The sequence below is a fragment of the Anas acuta genome, chromosome 12, assembly GCF_963932015.1.
Source record: "Anas acuta chromosome 12, bAnaAcu1.1, whole genome shotgun sequence".
In the NCBI taxonomy this organism is placed as follows: Eukaryota; Metazoa; Chordata; class Aves; order Anseriformes; family Anatidae; genus Anas; species Anas acuta.
In genome coordinates this window covers 2,985,239-3,007,364 of record NC_088990.1, presented here as the reverse complement: position 1 = coordinate 3,007,364, position 22,126 = coordinate 2,985,239, and the positions used below count along the sequence as shown (strand labels likewise).

At 55.4% G+C, this 22,126-nt stretch overlaps 1 protein-coding gene across 1 annotated transcript in view; it reads right to left on the bottom strand.

Annotated features, from left to right (window-relative positions):
• Positions 1-19,344, bottom strand: part of IGDCC3 (immunoglobulin superfamily DCC subclass member 3) — an 84,907-nt gene extending 65,563 nt beyond the window's left edge. The window contains exons 1-2 of the mRNA XM_068696416.1: positions 19,072-19,344; positions 10,917-11,222 (exon numbers count right to left, since the gene is read on the bottom strand). Coding sequence (XP_068552517.1) covers positions 10,917-11,222; positions 19,072-19,138 — 373 coding nt within the window. The 5' untranslated portion in view covers positions 19,139-19,344. The remainder of the gene's footprint in view (positions 1-10,916; positions 11,223-19,071) is intronic.
• Between the last annotated feature and the right edge of the window lie 2,782 nt (positions 19,345-22,126).

Below are 22,126 nucleotides of genomic sequence, written 5' to 3'. Positions count from 1 at the left end.
GCCCCTGTCAGTCAGGAGATCACCCCAACCAGAGCCTTCTGCACTCCTCCGAGATGCTGCCTGCAGGCTCATTACCCAAAGCCTGAATTGCAAAGAGCTCGATGCATACCAGCAGAAAAAAAAAAAAAAAAAAAAAAGAAAAAGAAAAAGTAAAATCCACCAGCCCACGATCTAATTAGGAAAGAAACTTTCAGTCCCGAAGCAATTGTCAGTTTTCCACCCCGCAGACCGCAGCGATGCGGTGCCATCGCGCCGCCTCCCCGGCGTGCCAGAAGTGATCAGCGTTAGGCCCTCCTAATGTGTCTCCGAAACAATAGCAATTACCGAGTCGCCCATTCATATCTAAAGGCTCAGCAGCCTACAACTTCCCTCAGGAGGCTAAAGACATTTCATCGAAGCAATTATATTTATGTAGCATTAAAGTACTTTTCCTCCAAGCCCCGGCAGCCACCTCTCCGCATCAGGAGCCGGCGGTAACGAGGAGCCCTCTCGGCCCATCCCAGCTCCTCCGAGCGGATTTTTTTTTTTTTTTGCCTGTTTAAAGACAGCCAAAACACACACGTTAGGGGCTTTGCTGCCTTATTTTTAATGTTACATTACGCTCGCTCACCCGCGGGATCTGACATGCAGCTTGGAGCCTATTTACATGACAAGGGCCCAAAATGGAAGACGCTGGGCGGTTTATTCGGCTTTCCCAGCTCTCCTCGTTTCATCAAGGATCTTGTGATGTCTGGCAGCGCTGCGAAGCCCCAACTTTCAGTGTTTTGCAGCTCCAGCAACCTTCGCTCTCGATATGTTGAAAGTGATGCTTTCAAGCTTTTTTTTTTCTCAATGAATCACAGATGCCAGGGACAGGACTTCGCGGTATCGGAGCAGCTAAAATAGATGCTCTAAAGGAGCTATTAATTAGTGGGTTTTTAATATCAAGAATTCAGAATGGATGTTGCAATTTTGGGAGGGGAGAGACAGCTTGCCTCACAGGTCTCGCGTGCTAGAAGCTGTCGATACCACACCGTGTTTATTTTCCACTTTTTTTTTTTTAAAGCCTCTTCCTACAGAAGCGCAGCAGAAACATTCCACCTATGAATCTCACAGCATGCACCCGCACATCGGCAGGCAAAGCCCCTGGCGTGACGTCTCAAATCTCCGCGATTCAACAGCTGATAATATTTGCCCTTTGAGCTGCACCAGCTGCACCCTCCCAGCACGCCCGGCTCGCAGCACTTCCAGCAGCTGGGAGCCAGGCTTGAAAAGGCATCGCCTTCAAAGCACGCGCTGCACCTCGCTCTGGTACACAAGGGGGGATTTCTAGAGCTCCTGCTTGGAGCTTTAATGAGGGAACAGCTTCCTCGTGTTCAATCCCTGCTTCCTCAGACCTGGGCTCCTCTGTTAGAGGGCTGAGAGGATTGCCCAGAAGCTGGAAAGCAGCTCCCATCCCTCCAAGCTAGCAAAGCAGCAGCCTAAATTTTGCAGCCTGCACTTTCTGAGCTTGAAATCTGTCCCCATTCCTTCTGCCTCTTCTTCTGGGGATGCCGCAGGCTGGACGGGCTCCTGGTCGCATCGCCACGCCGCAGCCGAGCCCTGCGCTGGCCGGAGGATGAACTTGTTGCCATGGCAGGGGGAAGCATGTGTGGGGCTCCACAAGGGCTTTTTGTTGGTCCTTTCCCACCACGGCGGCCCCGCCACGACGTGCCCGTCCTCTCGCCGTGCTGGAGCAGCCTGGCAAAACCCAGCTGACCGTGAAGCCAGGGCAGCCCCGCGGCCGAGGGCTCGCTGCTGCGTTCCTCTGCCAGCGTGGGGAGTGGATCCAAAGGCACAGGGAGAGCTTCCCACCACAGGCAGCACACCAGGGGATGGCAAAATATTAGAGGCAGGAGCTCTGTCCTCTACGGAGATGAGTTTTTAAGCAGCAGCACTCAGAAAGGAGGTTGTGTCCTCGGAGATTACCTGGGCACAGCGAACGTGCAGCTGCTGCTGGGGTGTTTGTTACAGGACAGGCTCAGCTCACCTGCAGTTATCTGCTAAAAACTCCCTTGCGGCTTTGATTAGCCTCGCTGAAACTAAGGGTGTCTCTCATTCACACCTTAATCGCTCGCTGGGGTTGGCGCTCCTCATCGCTGTGGGTTTTAACAAGGAGAAATGCAAAGGTGGGCTTAAAAATGAAAGCTCTGCTCCTTCCCCAGCAGCGGTTTCGGTGCCTCTGAGGTTCCTGCTCTGCGTGGCAGCGAGCCTTGCCGAAATAATGAGCCTGCTTCCGTCCCAACCAGCTCCCGTCGCACTGCAGAAATGAGCAGAAAGGTATTATGGGCTCACACTCACCAGATGGATGTCCTGCTTTGTTCTCCGCTTACAGAAAGCCCTCCACATACAGTTTGGATTATCTTCATTGTAATTCTAATCAGCGCCTCTGGAAGGGAGGGAGGGATCCGGCCGCAGTCAGGAGAGCTAATTAAAAGTTGTGAGTCATCCAGGCTTCTCGGCACGCTGGAAGCTCTTTGGAGGACCAGGTAATCTCTCCTTCTGGGGGGAACACAGTTAGCAGAAGGAGAATTAAGCGGCCTTCCCTTGGGCAGGGTGCTGGGCAAGACCAAACCCTGCTTGCCCCGCAGAGGTGCTGCGGACAGAAGCAAACTGCACGTGAGAGCAGCAAAGGCTTGTACACGTTCCCCAGAAACTCATCCCTGGGTGCACGGACACCTCTGCACGCACGCACCCAGGCTAGTTTTTAAAATGAATTGCCTAAGAGGCTTTGGGGTCTGGGTACACGGAGCAGGGACCTCTGCCTCCCTCTGAAAGGACTTCTGAACCCCCGGCTGGTTCCTGGGATGCAGACAAGTCCCCATCACTTCTGTGACAAATTCCTTGTGAGCACCTTCACCTCTGAAACCCCCAAGGAGCCTCCGAGGCCGTGCTGGAGCCAAGCCCCGAGCTCCTGTGGGATGGGATGGCTGCAGGGAGAGCCAGAGATGCTGGGAGAAGAAATGGCAGTGGGCAGCCACCCCCTATTTACCCCCAGCCTCCCTTCACCCCCTCTGGTCCATCCCACTGCCCACATCTCCTCGCTCTGGCCTTGCTCCTCCGAATTTCTGTTCCCCTGCAGTCTCCGCAAAGAACGTCCCTGGGAGGGAGAGCTCCATCCTCAGGGAATGCACTGTGCTCATCTGCTGCCCAAAAACATCTCCCTGGGACCTACAACGACCTGACCTGGCATGTTTTGCTGTCCCTGCCCTGTCCTGGGCACGGCAGGCAGCAAAATACTTGTTTTTTCCCTCAAAACAAGCACTGAAGTATCGACCAAGTGCAGCACAACGCTGCAGCTGAAGCATGCACGCACGCAGCCCTTTCTGCTCCCGCAGCCCCGCCGCTCATTTACACACCAGCAGCCTAAAACTATCTCTTTTGTACGTCCAAATTGATCCCGGCTCTTAATTAGTGCTCTCGGTTGCAGGAAAATTTCATTTGTTTCTTCCAAACGTGGCCCGATCCATTGTCCCTCTCCCGTGACCTGTGAAAATCCGTCATTGAGCTCAGTGACAGTGCTAAGTGCGAAACGCAGCATCAAAGGGCCATAATGGGGGCCTCTCAGGACTGACAAAAAAACACCATTAATCATGGCAGGCTCGGGAGGTGCCAACTTACTGAGGCATGGGAGCGGCGCCGGCCCCGCAGAGGGATGCGGGGGCACCGGAGGATCCCGCACCCGAGCATCGTCCCTCCTGGACAAATCCTGGAGTCCTCCCACGTTCCCATGGAGGTTTTGGAGCTCTGTGGATGCTTTCCTGGGCAGCTCCTGGGTTTAAAGGGTTGGGATTGAGCTTGTCCATCAATACCTTTCGCGCTGCTTCGGCTGCATCCGTGGCCCTACTGCTGTTGGGAGCAATGCATGGGGCGTCCTGCAGGATCGTGGGGCAGATTTCAGCAGCTCCGTGTGTGTTTCCAGGGCTAACACGAGTGCCTGCAGCCTCCTGGAGCTGAACATGGCATCGTGCATCCCCCAGCAGCCAGCACTGACCCCCTGGTGTCGTCCCAGGGCCAAGCTCAGGGGAAAGGCACAGAAAGCTCAGAGCAGGGCAGCAGCTGGGACAAAACCCCCCAGGGAATCACCCCCGGGACCAAAGCCAGAGCTCCCCATGGATGAATCTACACAGGTAGCAGTGGGACAGCTGAAAGGTGAAGGCAGCAATTTTAGCAGAGAGACTTTTAATGTCAGGAAAACCAAAGCGAAGAGGTAAATCTCCGCAAAATCCCAACCCCTGGAGCCGAGCGGCGCGTCTAAGCCCTCTCCTGCAAATCCATGTCATTAAACAGAATAACTCGGACTCGGCGAATCCAAATGACTCTCACTTTCAAGGTCCTGCATTCAGAAGCCCACAATGGAGAACAATGAGGTAGAGAAAAAGCTGAGGATCTTGACGCCGCATTCAGGAGGCCATCTGGTCCGGCCGGCACAGCCAGCGCTGGGAACGGGCAGCGTCGTGGGTTGAGATTTAATCTGAGCCACTTATTGAGTGACCTCAGGCGAATCGTTTGACCTCCTTTTGCCTCAGTCAACCCAACTGTAAAATTGGGTTTAAAGCAAGAACCTCTCTGAAAACCATATGCCGTGCCTAGGAGGAGCGGGAGCCGCTTCCCTCCCCAGCAACGGGGCTGCGGCCGAGGGCAAAGCCAAAACTGGTGTGGAAGAGCCAGGATCTGGCAAACCTCGGTGCTGGGGAGCTCGTGGACCAGTTCCCAACCCACAGTCCTGGGGAAACTGCTCCGGTTCCATGCAGGGAACTCACCTGAGAGAGGGTATTTGGGAGGATTGCCTTTGCTCATCTCGCCGCTGCACCAAAAGACCCCAAACATTCGAAAAGCGTCTCCCCGACATCCCAATCTCACAGCGGGCAGCTGCGAGCTGGGATCAGCACCAAACACACACCCTTGCCAGAATCATTTATCTTTCTCAATGCTTTCTATGTCCCTTTATTTATTTATATTTCTGTTTTCAGTAACTTGGCTACGGGCAGGCCCAGAGCTCCGGGGCAGCCGCAGCACCGTGGTCCTTTACCTCGCAGGCACCCGCTGTGACCCACGAGACCAAAAGCATCGTTTTCTCCAGCCAAATACCCCCACAAACCAATTCCTACTCCCAGCCTGGCCAGCAAAGAGCAGCACAAACCCAGCCTACAGCACCCGAGCACCCAAGCACCACCTTGGCCCCGCGTTCGCCTCCTGGCAGGCACTCGGGGAAGCGAAGGCGCCGATGAAGCGCGTCCCCATCAAACGAGGGTCCTCAGCAAAGGGGAAAGCAGTTTGCACGCAGGGGGGGTGCACAAACAGCTGGTGGGGGGGTGTCCGTGCCCACCCCGTGGCCAGCAGCTCCCCCGGGACCCCCGGAGGGCGCGGGGGATGAGCCGGGGAGCGGGCGCACGCGGCGGAGACGTCAGAACTTCCTCAGCTGTGCTCCCGGAGTTAATTGAGACAAATAACTCAACAGTGCTGCCATTAATGAAATTCTTCTGATATATTTCCCCTGAGCTTTCCGTAAATGACTAAGTGACATTGCTGCCTGCAGTGCAAACCCCCTCTATATGAGAGATAACGCTGCCGGAGCGGAGGCTGGCGCGGCCCCGCTAGGAGCCTGGCGGAGAGGCGCAGGATGAGATTTAAATAACTCTCACACTGCTCAGAAACGAGCAGCCGAGAGAAATATGGCCTTATAATGGGCTCGCGTCTCAGGATGGCTGCTGGCTGTTCCGCGCCGACACTGAAAGGCAGCGGGTGGTAAGTGACAAACTCTTTTAATCCCCCAAATCGAGTAAAATTTCCAGCCAGATCTCTCCGTTCCCCCCCCCCCCCGGCGGCTCCTCGGCTCGTGCAGTCGTTTTGCAGCGCACGCAGGGCCAAATGCTGCAACAGGAGGGATGCGAGAGGCAGCGGCACGGCAGCCAGCGTGTCCTGGAGGCAGCCCAAAGGGCTGATGGAGAGAAAAAACCCACTCGTTTCCCTCCCCTGCTAGCCTCTCTCCGTCTTTTTGCTTTGCTCCATTTTTATTAGTTTTTTTTAGTAATTCCTCATGGGTATTTCTTCCCCTGGGAACCCCTGCTACAAGCCCACGATGTGCTCTGGGTTTCCTGAGAGCTGGGAGCATCCAAAGCACCAGCATGAGGCAGAAACACCGCCGGTACCAGGCTAAGCCCTGCTGCTCGGGCTCACTCCTCAGTATTTGAGAAGAAAGAGCATGAAACGCAAAGGAAATGGGGGAAAAATAAATACAAATTTTGATTGTGGATGCGAGAAACATCAGCCCTGAGATCCTGGGAGTGACACGAGCACGGCTCCAGAGCAGCACAGCAGCCCCTCCGAAGCATCCCTTCACCTCCAGCACGTGCCTGGTGTCGCTGGGACCTGTCCTCACAAACCCACCCCGTTCCCAGCTGTGGAAAGGGGTTTCCTCGGTGGAAGCAGGAGCACGGGGCAGGGCCGTGCTGTTTGTCCGGGTGCTGTGCGTGCAGGAGCAACCAGCAGCAACGCCGGGCGCTGGCGGCGTGACTTGGCGGTGGGAGCTGGGAGCCCGCATCCGAACGGTGGCACTGCCCGGGAAATACCTCGGGGACAACTCCGGTGCCACCTTTTTTAAAACCTTAATTTCAAATGCTAACTTCATAATGAGTGGAACAAAACTGTGTAAAAACATTTCCCACTCTAATCCCGGTTTGATCCCCCCAGTATGGCCTTCTTTTGTAATTACATCCCTTTGTGATCTCGCTCTAATGCCTTGTATTGTGACCCATAAAATAATCAGCCCCCTTTGTCTCTCCCTAATCCTTTTAGACTTCCTTCTTGTCTCTACACTCTTATAAATGCTGCCATTATTTGGGCTCAGCAGCTCTTCCCACCACCCCGGAGCCTGGAAAGGGGGCTGCAGGTTAAACCCTGAATGTATTGCGCGCGGAGGAGCTGAACCGCTGGGAAGATCTCGGCTGCTTTAAAATCCCCGCGATTCCCAACCTCCTCCCCTCGCCGGGCAGCTTAGCGAGGGAAAACAACTCGCAGGCATGCATATTCAGCAGACCTGCCCCCTTTTGATATTTTCCAAATGGCCTCGAGACCCTTGGCCTGGGGGGCATGGTTCAGTGTGTTTGCAGGGAGAGTCCCGGGATGGGGGCTGCGGGGCGATGGCAGAGCCGAGCCCCTGTCCTGGGGGAGGCCAGGGATGGCCTCAAAATGTGCTGAGGGGGAACGGGATTTGGGGCAGGATGAAGAAGGAGAAGGGAGTAAAGGAGCAGCGACAGGCACAGGGGATGTGTGGTGTCGAGCAGGGCTACAGAGCAGTGCCCTGCGGCAAGACACAAGAAGGAAAGCGCCTTTCCTGCCAGCCCCGACCTCTCCAGCTTCACTCTCACATCCCGCAGTATTTCAGGTACCAGCAGGCTTGGTTTCACCAAGCTTCATGAAATATCTCTGGATCTAAGCCACACAAATGACTTACCTCTCTTTATTTTTCTTTTTAATAGCAGCAGATCAAGCGGTGACAATCGCTGCTCTCAGGCCGGACGCGTGCGGAGCCTGACCCGAGAGCCGGTGTGATGGGGATTTCCAATTAGTGGCAACTGCTCGTTATTGAGTGATAGAATCAATGGGGCCGACTCCACCGGCCGGGCTGTGATTTATGAGGATGTGGAGCCGGCTCCGCTGAATGACAGCATTGGCAGAAAGGCTGGAAATGCCAGGAGGCAGCGCGGTCGGGGTGGAGGAAGGCTGAGTTCAGCAAAAGGTGGTGAGGAGAGGAGAAGTGGCTGCATTTTGGGGAGCCCCTCTTCCTAAGGAGTGGGCTGCAGTACTCACTGAGTTACCACCTGAGAAGACACTGCCTACCAAAGTGATTTAAATTAAAACAGCTCAGAGTTGTGAGAAATTATGAAACTGCCATCAGGGAAAGGTCTGCATTCAGTAACCTGGTCGGATCACAACACGCTGCGCTCCACCGCCTGCTGACAGCACACCAGGGCCCGAACAGGCACAGGAACAGCTCCAGGCAGCACATCAGGCAGAGGATGGAAGTGCCAAGGGCTTCTGCTCGACTCGGTCATGCACACGCTGCTTGCACACTCCTACTTGTTGAAAAGGAGGTTACAGGACACAAAAATATCATCAAGGTGTTTAGCGCCTGGCCTGCCAAACCACAAACCAGCCAAGATCCACCTTCCTCCACTGAGAATCTTCAATTAACAATGACAAAATACAGATATTTCCAAAGAACTGCAGTTCAGAAAATGTCACAAGCCAATTTCTAGCAGGAAGACTTTAAGAAGCGCCCACTCCATGGGGAAACTGAGGCAGGAGAGCGACGAGACTCACCCAGGGCAGCGGGGGAAGCTGGGGCTGCCAGCACAGGCTGTCCCATTCCCCACCTTTACATACAGCTCACCTACTGCTGTGGCAAAACTGCCCATTTTTGCAGCTCCACAGTTTCCAGATTGTGCCAAACCCGTGGCTTCCTTGCAAAGCCGAGCTAATCTGCCTGCCCCGTGCACACACGGCGAGCCTACGCGCAGCATCGTCTTCCAGTTAAATTCTGCTCCGCGCCCAGCGCCCAAATACATTTGAAACATAAAAAAAAAAATATATGATACCCAACCCGCATTTCCTGAATGCAAATATGTACATTCCTCTGAGCCAAGCAGATTATATTCCAGGCAATAACCCGAAGCCAGGGGCTGTAACAGTGATACGAGCCCCATGGCCTTTGAAGACAGCGAAAAGTGCAGCGGGGCTCTCGAGGGGCTCGGCTCCGTCAGATCCCTTTTATTCCGCAGTAGCACGGCCTTGATCAACTTTCAGGATTGTTGTTTGTGAAAGGTTTTTATTTCTCGTCTGCTTTTGTGTTCGGATGTCAGGCTCAGGGAGAAGAGCTCGGCACCAGGATGAAGTTTTACCCCAGTATTTACTCTGCTCAGTGCTCGGGTTTTGGAGCCCACTGCTCCAATGCGATGGTCCCCTCGTCTCTAAAACGAGGATAATTAACCTCCTCCCCTTGTTTTACTCCCTTATCTGGAGCTGGGGCAAGGAAAAGCACTATGAGTTGCGTGCAACCATCCCAAGACACGGGGGCTCAAGGGTACAGCTGTGGTTTGGTTTTGGGAGATCTCATCTTTGCTTGCGCACACGCGGGGTCTCACCAGAGCCGTGCGTTGCACACCCCACGACGTCCCTGTTCCAGTCCCAGTGCCAGCAGGTGCACGTGGTGTTGGGGCCAGGTGCCCGTGTTTGGTGCTGGCCTCACCCAAACCTTTTCATAAGGATGGCAACAAACCAAGCCCGAAGCCAGCACGGACCCACAGGGTTTTCAGCACGATCCCGGTCTCAATTCGATTCACACAGAGCTACAAAAGGAAACGCTATTCAGGGCCAGGCAGCACATCCCATACACACTGATGCAGGAGCCGAGGCAGAGGTATTTATCGACAATCCGTTCTCCCAAAGGTAACCCCTCTGGCTCTCCTGTCTCCTGTTCACAGGTCGGAGCAGCCTGGCATTGTGCTCGTGCATCAGCCAGCCCCCAGAGCCGCTCACCAAAAGCGCTCCGAGGTTTAGCGCCGCAAGACGGCCACGTTTCGGATCCAGCTGCTAATCTGGCACGGCCCCAAAGCCCTTGGCTCCCGGACAATGTCATTTCTTACCCGCCTGAAAAGCTAGGTTTGCAGATGGCCACTTCACGCGCTCGGGAATTGTTGCACACAAGGCCTGAAGTGTTCCCTTGGTGGGCTGCCAGCGGGCCCCAGCGCTGCGGGGAGCGGGACGCCGCGCTCCAAAGGGCCCCCCAGGCTGGGGACTGCAGCCCTGGGGGACCCTGGGTCTGGCCCCAAACTTTGCTGTAGGTTTTGCACCGAAAAAGCACGGCGTGGTTTGCAGGCACAATGGAAGTGGTGTAAGTGGCTTGCGCGCAGAGAAGAGCAGCAGTCGCTGCCCAGACAAATTGGGGAGCACTTCAGTGAAATTTAATTTAACGAGCCAGCATTTGGCCAGGTCTCGGGGCCATACTGAACACCCACACCCCCGCCAAATATCAATCAAACCCAGCAGCAACTTCTGGTGCGATGCAAAAAGGGCTGGTGGCTGCCCCTCCGCAGCCTGCAGATAGTCTGTGCGCAAAGCTGGCCACCACCACGGGGACAGAAGCCACCATGTCACAGCTCCTCAGCTCTGCCACCAGCCCCAGGACAAACTCAGCCCTGCAACCAGAGCTGGCACGGGGGAAACCATCATCAGATGACCCAAATGGGCCAAGCCCTCTGGCTGCAGCAGCGTTTCCAGGTGCAAGGGGCTAAGCCGGGTGCTGTGCAGGGCTGGAGTCGCAGCCAGCCCCGTAATTCTTCCTCCCCCACCTTTAAATTTCATTCCCTCGCTGACATTTTCATCTCTCTCCTCCTCCAGGCTCCCCCAGCAGACAATCTGTCTGGTGTTGTTAGCCTTGCCCCCGACGGCACTGCCACGCTGGGTAGTAAATAAGACCTTGCTGCCTCCACACTGCCTGTCTTAAATAACAAAAGGGAAGAAGCCGTGACCTTCAGAAGGTCTCTGCTGAAGGTTTAGGGTGTGCTGCCTGCCAAGCAGAGCCCGACCACGCTGCAGAACCAAGGGGCTTCCAAAACTACCGCAGGAGAGCCACAGACCACGGCCTATTTCACTGCATGACTTTACCGTAACTCACCCCTCCGAGACAGATTTACTGCTGGAAGCTGCCTTTTCGTTTTTTCCCCCCGAGAAGGCTGATTAGCTCTTCTTCCACAGCTGGACAACCGCAGAGATTAGACGCCAGATCCCCGCGCCGGCTCCCCGCTCTTCTTTCTCTTCCCCTCTTCAAGCCTCCCACCCCGAGCACGCAGCACCGTAGCCCCAGGAGGTGCAGCTGGGATGAAACCCGTACTTACTGGCTGCCTGGATCCTGGCTTTCCTGCTCACCACCAGCCCGTAGTGGTTCTGCGCCACGCAGTCGTACTCGCCTTCGTCTGAGGAGCCGTCCCCGCGGATCCTTTGGAAGCGGGAGACGTAGAGCGAGCCGTTGGCCAGCACGAAGGCGTTCTCGCTGTCCACGATCACGGCGCCGTTCTTCCGCCAGGTGATGGTGATGGGCTGGATGCCCTCCACCTGGCAGTAGAGGAGCAAGGGCTGCTCCTGCACCGCCACGTCGTCGCTGGGCTCCACCACGAACGCCAGCTCGGAGGAACGGCCGAAATCTAAAAGGCAGGGAGGAGAGAGAAGGAAAGGGTCAGCAACACGTCCACAAGACCAAGCAAGGGCCAACTGCTAAGGGTGATGATGGGGAAAACATTTTGGAATGACAGAAACCCTTGGGAATGTCTTGCCTCCCAAGGCTTTGCCCTCGAAATCTCAGTTACTGCGGGATCTGTACCAATAATGGGCAAAGCCTCGCCTCCCATCACACAGATATGCACTGATTTTCTTCTTTTGCCAACAAAATGCTTAAACACGGTGGCGTGTTATGCTTCACCTGGTCCAGCACACCTTTTTAGGGTATAATTTGCCATACAGGCATGATTAGGCACCACGGAAGACGACAGAAAGGGAGCTGTTATTTAAAGATTAGCCCAAAACACACGCTGACACGGAAGGCAAAAAAGCGACCGAGCAACAGGAGCCATACAAACATCCGCAGGGTGTGAACGCAGGGATGGAGGCGATTTTTTTAATCAAAATGAGCAACAGAGAGGAAATTCCCGGAGAGTAAGAAAAGTAGGATTTCAGATGAACCCCCAAAAAGCCTCCAGCTGCTCTCCTGTGCTACAGCCACCCATGGGTGGAGGCTTCCAGAGGTTGTGCCCTGTGGTAAAGCTTCTCCCTCATCCATGGGCTCCAGGGGACCAACTCGGGAGGAACTGGGCTGCTGGAGGACCTGGGGTGCACGTGGGCAAGGTCTTTGGGCAAGCAGCAGCCACGGCACGGCCTTGGGGTAACAGGGGAGAGCATGGTGCTCTCCCCTGTTACCCCAAGGTGGAATGCACGGTGGAAATAAGAGGGATGAGAGGAGCCAGTTAGCCTAAAAGGAAAAAAAAAATTAAAAAAAGCCTGTCTTTTTGGCTCGGCAAACCCGGTGAGATTTTTTTCCTTTCTTTCCGTAAACCCCCATCGCTTTCTACGGCAACTTAAATTGGATTACGGGGGATAAACACGGGGTGCAACCTGAGCCGGGGCAGATGGACGGAGCAGACAAAGGAGGCCGGGGCAGCGCTCGGCGGGTCAGAGGTGCTGCCGAGGTATGAGTGTGTGCAGGGAACGGGCAGACCCCGCGTGGTGATGGACACCTCCGGCACACGTTTTTTAACCCATTTAGCCTTAAAATGTCAGGCGAGCTCCAGCCAGCTCGGTGATCCATCGCTCAGTGTGACTTCAGGTTTTTTTTATGGGATAGCACTGGGGTCCTCTCTGCAAGGTACACTGCGGCCAGCACAAACCCACCAATTACTCTTGTTTTAGGGTAAAAATTAAGGAATTAGACGGATGCTCCGCATTTTTCTGCAAAGTAGCCAGAACCTCGACAGCACCCACCGTGCTGGGGCCCTGTTGGCAGGGTAAGGACCCTCACCTCCTGCCTCCCCGCACAGCCCAGAGGGGCTTCTGCCTCGATACAATTGAGCAGATTTCAGGATTTAACCGATCAGGCAATCAGGAAAAACCCCTAATGAGTTAAATGCCCCGTCTTTTCCCCCGCTCCCCTGGACTCTCAGATAAAATAGCTTATTATTAGATGTACGATAAAAGGAAGAATCAACATAATTACACGCCCTCCCCACAATCGCTGTCATTATAATAACCGTCATTAGGGCCCGTGATTGGAGATAATCATGTTTACCTCCATAAACAGTCGCTCTGCATCCGAACTCCGGGCTGCTCGAGCAGCAGAAGCGCCGCCGCTCGTAATTAGGAGCGGGGCCCTCCGACACGCGCCCGCCACGGGCTTCCCACCCCAACTCCGGGCCAAGTTTCTCCTCTTCTCAGAGGGTTCGATGCTGAAGGACACGGGGAGGAGCCCTTTGAAAGTCCCAAAGCCTTTCCCTGGCACTTTGCACACCCTAAAGCTGCCTACGTTGCATCATGAAGCAGGTAGATCCTAAATTGCCTTGGACATCTCCGCTTTGGTCCTCAAGGGCCTCAGTGTCCCACTCTGCAAAGTTTACAGGGTGTGGCGTCACGTTCCTGGAAATTTTCCTCAAAAAAGAGAAAAATTGAGGCTCTGGGATGCTGCATCACCCAGTGCTATGCACCAGGAGGAAGAGGAATAGGAACTGGCCCACAAACCCCCCAACCTATGGTCTGTGCACAGCTGCTCTGGAGAAAACGGGGTGTAAAGAACAGTAGGAACTGGGCACCTTACAGGTTCCTTCTCCCTTCCTAAACATCCCCTTTCCACCCTTTGGCCCTAACCACGCTGGGAAATGCCACTGCCTGGGATTACTCACACCAAAAATGGTTTTCAAGGACTGGGCTTCAAACAGAGACACTGAGATTTGGCCTCCCAAGACTGGCACCGTGGGGCTCCAGGTCCCTGAGGCGGACCCCAAACACAGATCCCTACCTCTGTGGGATGATGAGGGTGGAAGGGACGGGGAGGGTGGCTGAGCACAAATATCTGATTGCAGCTAGCAGAAACGATGAAATTGGAAGTCAGTGACACTCCAACAGCACATGGAAACAGTAAAAGGGCAATTCATTGTGAGGGAGAGGAAACCACTGAGGCCACGTGTGCTCATGGCAGCACGAGGAGCCCCGGCTGCGTACCCAAACCTGCCTCACCCCACACAACGTCCCGGGCACCTCCAGGAGGGCTCCAAGGCTCCCAGCACCGCCTGCCCGGCACAGGGGTGCCACGCAGGGACAGGATCAGCTCCTCTCAGGCTGCACCAAGCAGCGCACGAAGGAAAATTGCTTCACTTCTGCAGCAGGACGGAGGAGGAAGCGTTATGAGCTGTGACAGAAAGGCCACGAGAAAATTATTGGGATCCTCATCCTACAAGTCTCCTTTGGAGAAACATTTACCATCTCCCCGAGCAGTACAGTATGAGGCTATACGTGCAAATATTTAACAAAAACTCCTGCCCCTATTGATCACGCAGACAGGCATACTCAGAGAAACCAATTAGCACTTGGGCTTTTGAACCGAGAGATTTATTTAGCGCTGAGAGAAAGAACTTGGAATTAATGGGAAGCTTAAAAGACACTTTGAAGTACATTTAAAAAAAAAAAAAGTTTAATTATTTTTTACTTGACACTGTGATTCATGTTCAAAGCTTCAAAAGAACTTGCTCATAGCCTAGCATTGGCCTTTCCCATTCGGTTTTGGCTTCCCGTCCTGTTCTCCTACAAACACAGCAGTGATCTCACCGACCCCAAGCAGGACCCGGGCTCGTCCTCCTGCACCCCTCAGCCCCAGCAGCACGTGGGTCATTAAAACAAGACGTGGTGGGAGCAGCCAGGCCCTCGCCGCCCGTCCCAGCTCGGCGAGGAGCCGCCAACAGCCCCAGCTCCTCTCGCATCACCCCGGCATCCTCCTGCAAGCAGCCTGTGGCGGGCAGCGGGGTCGTGCTCGCCCTCTCCTGATTTACCGTGTTTGTTCCCAGCGTCACGCGGCATAAATCAGCAGCGAGCCGCCGGCGAGCCTGGCCTCCACCAAGGTCCTGCTGCAATCAAAAGCACAAGGAAGCAGCCTGAAATCTCCTCCAGGCTGACCCCAGACCCTAAGGAGAAGAGCACTGCAGAGAAGTGCGAACTGGCTCTTTAGGGCATCCAGAAAAATTATAGAAAAAGTTTTCTAGCTCCGATTATTTCAGTCCCTTTCCTTTCGGGCAGGGGTTATACGGAGCGATTTGTCCATCAGGGCGCATAAACCACATTGCGAGAGGATTGCAGGAGGCTTTGTGAGGACAACCTCCCGCTCGGCCACCTGATGCCGAGGTTTTAACAAACGCTGCCCGAAGAGGCAGAGAAACGGCCCCAAATAATTTTCAGATGTTTGAGACCAGACCGGGCAAATCCCAGGAGGTCGCTCGTTAAACACGGCGCGGAAGCAGGAAGCCTTCCCAGCACAAAGACCCCTTTCCAGGACGAGCTGCGAGCCCTCGTGGGCTCCCCCGGCCCTAAATCAAGCCGGGAGAAACCCGTCGGTGAGGCTGCAAAGGGCACGGAGCATTTTCTGATGGCATTGCCCACGGTAGCTCTGTGCACGGCGAGGCAGAGGGGCAGCAGCCTGAGCGTAGGACGCGTTGTTGTTTGCATTCCCCACGTGCTTCGCAGCCCTGACCAGATCACAGCCTCACCACAGAGGGCATCAGCGACACAAATACGGAGCAGGAAAGCGCCGCGTGCGCCAGGACGGCAAAAAAAGCGGCCGAGAAGGGAAATGCTGTGTGCAGGGCTGGCGCCCCACAGCCAAAAATCTGCAGCCCCATCGCATCGCCCTGGAAATTCGGCTTGAGCGCTGGGGGCAGGACTGCCTGGTGAGCAAGAAAAGGAAAGGCAAGGTCCTTCTGGAGGAAGAAGAGTTTCTGTGCACGTTAAAACCTTTGAAACTCTCAGCCAGGGGATTCCAAGGCTCCCAGCTCCCTCCCTTCGCTTGCCTTTCCCTCTGCCCCGTCACCTCCCGTCCTGCGACTTGGAAGCGTGGGTCCCTGCCAGCTCCGAAACCAGAGCCTTCCCCAGGCAGCTAGCCTCAAAACCAGAAGCAAAAACCTGCTAGCTCCAAAACCAGAGCCATCCCCTTCGCACTTCTCTCCTGTTTCACATACACTCGGGTTTCAAGAGGCAAAGATCCTCGTGCGACAGCATCTTTGCACGCCACCCGCCGCAGCCCGCGTCCTCCTGGCTCACGGCGAGCTTCACCACGTGCCCAAAAAAAACAATAAAAAGGCAGCAAATCCCCGACTCTGCCTTAAAACTCGGGTTTTAAATTTCCACCGCGGGAGCGGGGCTGGGTTGTTGTTAAGGGACCGGGCTCCTCTCGAGCAGAGGGCGCGACGCAGCAGCGACATCGGAGATAAGAGCGAGGCCAGCACGGTGCGCTCGCCCGCTTGCCTCTCTTTTCTCTTAAAGTGCAATTATTGACATGTTCGCCTCCTTAACCGTCCGTTTTATATGCTCGCCAACGACTCCTGAACATGTGTAAACAATTATTTTTATTTTCTTGCAAAAGCAAAATGTTGTATATTCTTTTGGATAAGCGGACCCGGGTAGGTTTTCATGAGCCCTGCTACGTAATTTATTGGTTTCGAAACTCTGTAAAACTAAAAGCTCCAGTAAAGTTCAAATAAGTTTGTGATTTCAAAGTAATTTTGGACGGACTATTCCTGTTCCTGCCCGACGTTATTGATGTAGATGGCGATTCTTGATCTGCAGAGGGGGGCTCCTGTGTTGTTTGGTCAGATCAAATAAAAGGACAATATCCGGGGGCAGAAGCCCAGGGGCGCAAAGCACGAAGAAATAAAGGCTGGGGGAAGGGGGCACGGAGGAAAGCATCTTCTGCCTCAGCCCTGTCACAGGCTGTGGAATGAAGCGTGAGCTCTGCTCCAGCACCGTGACACAGCCCTGCAGGAGGAGGAAAGCCACAGAAAGTTCACGCAGGCAGAGGGGAAGGCGAGAGGTTTCCTCGTCTGCACGCACGCCGTGAGAGCAGTTTTGCAGCTCTCTGCCCAAAGATTCTGCTGCTGAGCTGCTCCACGCTGGCCCAGGGCGGGCTGGTTGCAGTGGGGTGCTCGGCTAAAACCAGGCTGAAGCACGAAAGAAGGGAGGGGGACCTGGGCTGTCACTGGGACCGGGGACCCTCAGCCACTGCCAGCCCTTAAAATGAGCACGGGGGCTCGTGCCGTGCCAGCGCAGAGCCTGACAGGTCATCAGAAGAGGAGCGACGTGATTAGCTCAAGATTTTCAATTCCCCGTGCCGGGGGGTGGCAGGGAGGATGGGGAGGGGACCAAGCTGCCCCCTCTCCCTTTCTTTCGGGCACCTTTTCAGTGCTCCCAGCGGGAAGCTTGGCGGCGGTGGCCCCGGTGGACGCGTGCGTGGCGGCGGCACGCTCGCACCCAGCACCGCTCCCCCAGCTCCTCCTGTCGAACCCCCCCCGAGAGAGGCAGAGCCCAAAAGCAGGCTTGAATTTCATACAGCAGCTTTGAGCTTTCCTGGAGAAGCGACGCCAGAAAACCTCTAGGTATACGAAGAAAAAACAGGGGGTATTACACCGGGTTAGGAGATGGCAATCTTATTTTTTACTATTATTTTTTTTTTAATCTAGAAACAAGAGCACAGAGCCACGCAGAGCTGGAATTAGTGAAAGCTTAGGGCTTCAATAATTTAGAAGTTAAGCCTACTTAAATATAAATGACGATGCTTAATTCCGAGGCTGTTACTGAGCAGAGCCGGGAGCCTCTGGTATCCCTGTGCCTGCCTTTGAATGCCGGGCTCAGCAATAACAGACAAAAGCTGTCCACTGCCCAGAACAAAGAGCTCCAGGAAATTAAAAGGGAAAGAAAAAAAAAAAAAAAAAAAAAAGAAGAAAAGAAAATAGTGTCTCGCTGCTGAGCAGCTCCCATGCCTGCGCTTTGGGAGAGCCGCACGGGTGGGAGCTGAATGCCACGTCCCGAGGAGCAGGGCAGCGAGCATCCTGCATGGCCAGGGACAGCACCCGTCCCCAGAGTACAGGATCTGTCCCCATCTGTCCCCAGAGCACAGGATCTGTCCCCAAAGCACAGCATCCATCCCCATCCATCCCCGTCCATCCCCGTCCATCCCCTGCTCCAGCGCTGACCGACATCGGCGCGGGGGCTTCATTAAATGCAGCAGAGCCCACAGACACCGTTACACTGCCGCTAACCACACCTACGGTGAATAAACCCATCGAGGGCAGGGGGAAAACCTCAGAGCAGAAAAACTTTCAAAGCTCAGCCAAGCAGGTCAGCAGCAGGGCCAGAGAAACACCCCCCGAGCCCGCAGCCGCTGCCTTGCCCAGCGGCAGCGTGAAGGAGCACGCGAGGCAGTTCCCACAGCAGCAGGCACGCACTCAGCTCATCCAAGTTTTGCTTTCCAAACCTCCTTCTCCCCACCTTTCCCCCCCAAAATAGAGCAGAGCGATCCGTGGCCAACTTCTGTTCCCCGAGTTTCACCGGCTGCCACGCAGCACGTGGCGAGGTTTATTATGGGAAGAGCCCCCAGCCCCGTTCCTTAAACCCCCCTCGTAGCAGGCAGCAAACCTCCCGATTCATTAATCTAACGCACACTTTCCTCCTTCTGACCCTGCTGGGCTGCTCGTAGCGTTTTAAAACAATTCCTGCTTTTCTTTATCAGGCTGCTAAGCGGAGAGAGGGCAGGAGGCACGGGAATATTTCGCTACAGCACAGCGGCTGCCTCAGCATCCCTCTCCGATCAGCCCCGTACTTAAGCAGGGCGAAAACACGGCGATTTATCAGCAGGGCTGGTAGGTCTGGGGAAAAAAAATCCCCTTTGATGATTTCGTAGCTCGGCCCTGGTCCGGTGGATGGTGTCACCACAGGTTGGGGCTGAAGGAGCGGAGCTGGGCGTTACGTGAGCTCGATGCTTGGAGGTTTGGCAGCTCTCAGCCCAAAATCCCTTGGGCAGCCACCACCTCCCGCTGCTCAAGGCGGCTCATCCAAGCGGGCACCGTCTCTGATGGCTTCGTGTGGGCTCTCCAAGCATGGACCCAAAGCCAGGCCAACGCCACACAACCTCCGCGTCCCTGCCTGGTGGCTGAAGGCAGCGCGGTCCCCACAGCCGCCACCATCGCCCTCCAACGCCTCACCCACCCGGGGCAGCTTCCAGCAGGGGTGACCCCATCCCATAGGGGGATGCCACGGGTGATGGGGGGGCTGTGGAGCACCTCCACGCTTCACCACCCGGAGATTTCAGAGCCCGAGGCTTGGCCCCACCGGGTTGGGACCCAGTGGGTTGGGACCCCAAGCAGGGTTTAGGGTCGGGGCTGCGCGTGGGGTGGCCCCGCTGCCCGAAAGGGGACGGATAGACGGATAGATGGATCAGTGGGGATGGCTCCCGGTCCCCCAAGCCCTTACCTCCGCGGCAGGCGAGCAGCAGCAGCCCCAGCAGGCAGGCGGGCAGCGCGGAGCCCGGCGGAGCCATGGCATCCCGGGCGGGCTCGCCTCCCTGCGCCCCACGGGGAGGGAGCAGCCGGGGCGGGAGGCGAGGCGGAGATCCTCCCTCCGCTTGAGAAAGGAGGAGGGAGAAGAAAAAAAAAAAAAAAAAAAAAAAGGGTGAAAAAGGCAAAAAGCGGATTTCGGAGCAGCTCCCCTCCGTGCGAGCACGCCGCCGCGCCGGGCGGGCGGGCGGGCAGGGGGCCGGGGGGGCGGCGCTGAGGGAGCGGGGCCGCCGGCGGGCGGGGGCGGGCAGCGCCTTGCGCCATCTTGTGTAGCCGCCCGCAGCGCCGCGATGGGGCCGGCCGGGATGGGGTTGTCACGGCTCAGGGACTCTCAGGGCTCTGGGGATGTCCCTCCCGGCCGGGGGGAGGCAGCAGTGCGGGTGGGAGTCGGTGTCAGTGAGGGGTGTCTCAGCACCCGTCTTGCGTGGGGTCTGGGAGGGACCCCTCGTGGGTCTCCCCCTTGTTAGCTGCTGCATGGATCGCCTCTGAGGGGTCTGCCCTCATGGGTGTCCCCTCACCACTGTTCCCTCACCAGAGCTGCCTCACGGACCTCCTGTGCGGGATCTTTCCTCATTGGTGTCCCCTCAAAGGACTCTTCTGAGGGGTCTCCCCTCATGGGTCCCCCATCACCGTTCTCCTCTCACCAGAGCTGCCTCACAGACCTCCTCTGAGGGATCTTCCCTCATGGGTCTCCCCTCAACCCTGGCCCCTTGCTAATCTCCCCTCATGGGTCCCCCATCACCATTCTCCCCTCACCAGAGCTGCCTCACGGATCTCCTCTAAGGGATCTTCCTCATGGGTGTCCCCTCAGAGCTCTCTTTTGAGGGGTCTCCCCTCATGGGTCCCCCATCACCAGTCTCCCCTCACCAGAGCTGCACCATGGACCTTCTCTAAGGGGTCTTCCCTAATGGGTGTCCCCTCATGGGTCTTTTTTGTGAGGTCTTCCTCACATATCTCCCCTCACAGTTCTCCCCTCACGGGTCCCAGCTGGCCAGCACAGCCTGTGCTAATGGCAGGGGCTGTTTTCCTCATGTCTGCCTCAGGGTCTTGCTCCTGCTTGTCACCACTCAGAGGGACCCGTTGTTGGAAATGGTGTCCAGGACCGATGCAAAGAGTGAGAGCAGGGTCCAGCCCTGCAGCCGTAGCGGTTCTCTATTGCGGTTACCCCACTGGCCCATGTTCTCCACAAACACAACTCCCTGACATCATCAACAGCAGCAAAATCATCCCTTTGATGACAGCTCAAAGCCTTTTGTGTTGTTTGAGGGGAAAAAAAAATATTAGAGTTGGATGGTAACTCATTTCTCTTTTCAGAACAAAACCAGAGCTTGATGTACCAGGTTGCTAACCCTGCAAACCTGTCCAGGAGCCTGATGAAAACCCTTTGCAAAGACAGGCAATGCCTGGCTCTCCTGATGGTGCACTCTGAGCGTTGTGGAGTCAGATAGCGAGGAAAGAAGACGTCACTGCATCTGCTCCACATTAAAGGTTTGCTCATTTAGTAGAGGGAAGAATTTGCTCTGGGCTGAACTGGCTCTGTTGGCCTCTCGGTAACATCTGAATTTCTGCGCTGTCCCTGACCTTTTGCACAAACTCTGCTCCTGTTCCCCAGCTGTCTTCCTGGCTGCCACCACGCAAGCATTTATCACGAGCAGCCATCGTGAGCTTGTAGCAGCTCCAGGGACTCCACCAGCATGGTGAGCAGGCTCCAGAGCCCAACTGGCCCCAAGGACAGCTTGTCAGGATCAGTAACTCCAAGAGAAACAAAGCACAGTGTGCTTTATGGGGCTTGTTCCCCCAGGAACTACAGATTTTGGATGCTTTTGCTCCTATGCATGGGCAATGTCTTGGGTGGCAGTGGCAGGACTCAGGAGCAGGGGTAGATAACTATCTCTTCAGAGCATCTCTAAATTCAGCCCACATTGTGCAAATGACATCATTAGTGTCAATTTCAAAAGTCACAGGTGTGGTTCTGCCAAACAATGGGACTCACCTGATATTTTGGGTGGGACGAGGTTTGGGACTCACCATGATATGTTTTTTTTTTAATAAAAATGCAGGTTTGGGGCTCTTCTTAGACTTACTTGAGGACAGGAATCTGGAGCCCTCATGTTTTTCTGTGCTCCTCTGTAAACTACGAAGGCTAAAAAGTTGCTTTGTATTGGATGCAGGAATTTATTTATCACACCGTGAGCAGAAAGAAAGAAACTTTTGAAAAACAGCAGAGCTGCAGCGTGGAGGTGCCCGGCCTGTGCCGAGGCAGTGTGGGGTCCATCCCTCCATCCTCCCTCCTGCAGAGGGGTCCATCCATCTGTTGACCCTCCCCACAAGGTTATCCTCCATGAGAGCCAGCCTCGCGGGGCTTCTCTCACCCCTTGCTCAGTGAATTTCCATTAGCTCCAACAGTGCTCCTGATTTACACCAATTAATTGCAGACTGAGGTCCCCAAGACACCATTAGTAGTTTCAGAGGATGAAGCAGGAGATTAACCTGTCTGAATCCACTCCATTTATTATTCTGTGTGTAATTGTGGCTTCCCCGTCTGCTAACAGCCTGGGAGCTTTTCACTTACGTACACACACGTGGGGTTTTAGCATCTGCTTTGTGGTCAGTATTGGGAAGAGGAGCCAAAATTGGGGCACCCTGCAGCACTGGGACACGCTTCTGGAAGCCGCTTTTCCCAGTGGAAACCAGTGGCATCCAGTCTCAGGGTTGGGACCAGCCCTGGCTGTGTGACAGAAGTGTCATCGCTGCAAAGAGGCGAGGAGATGGCGTCACCGTCCGTCCTTGGCGAGACCTTTCTCCCTTGGGCATGGCTGTAAAACACAGCGGGGGGGCACGCTGCTGTTTGGAGATCCTGGGAGAGGCTTTATAACCACTAAGGTACACATCGCTCCCAGCCCAGTCGGTATCCAGAGTGCAATGGGAACAGCTGTGGAGCATCCCCGGCCACCTCGCTGCAGCAGGGTGCG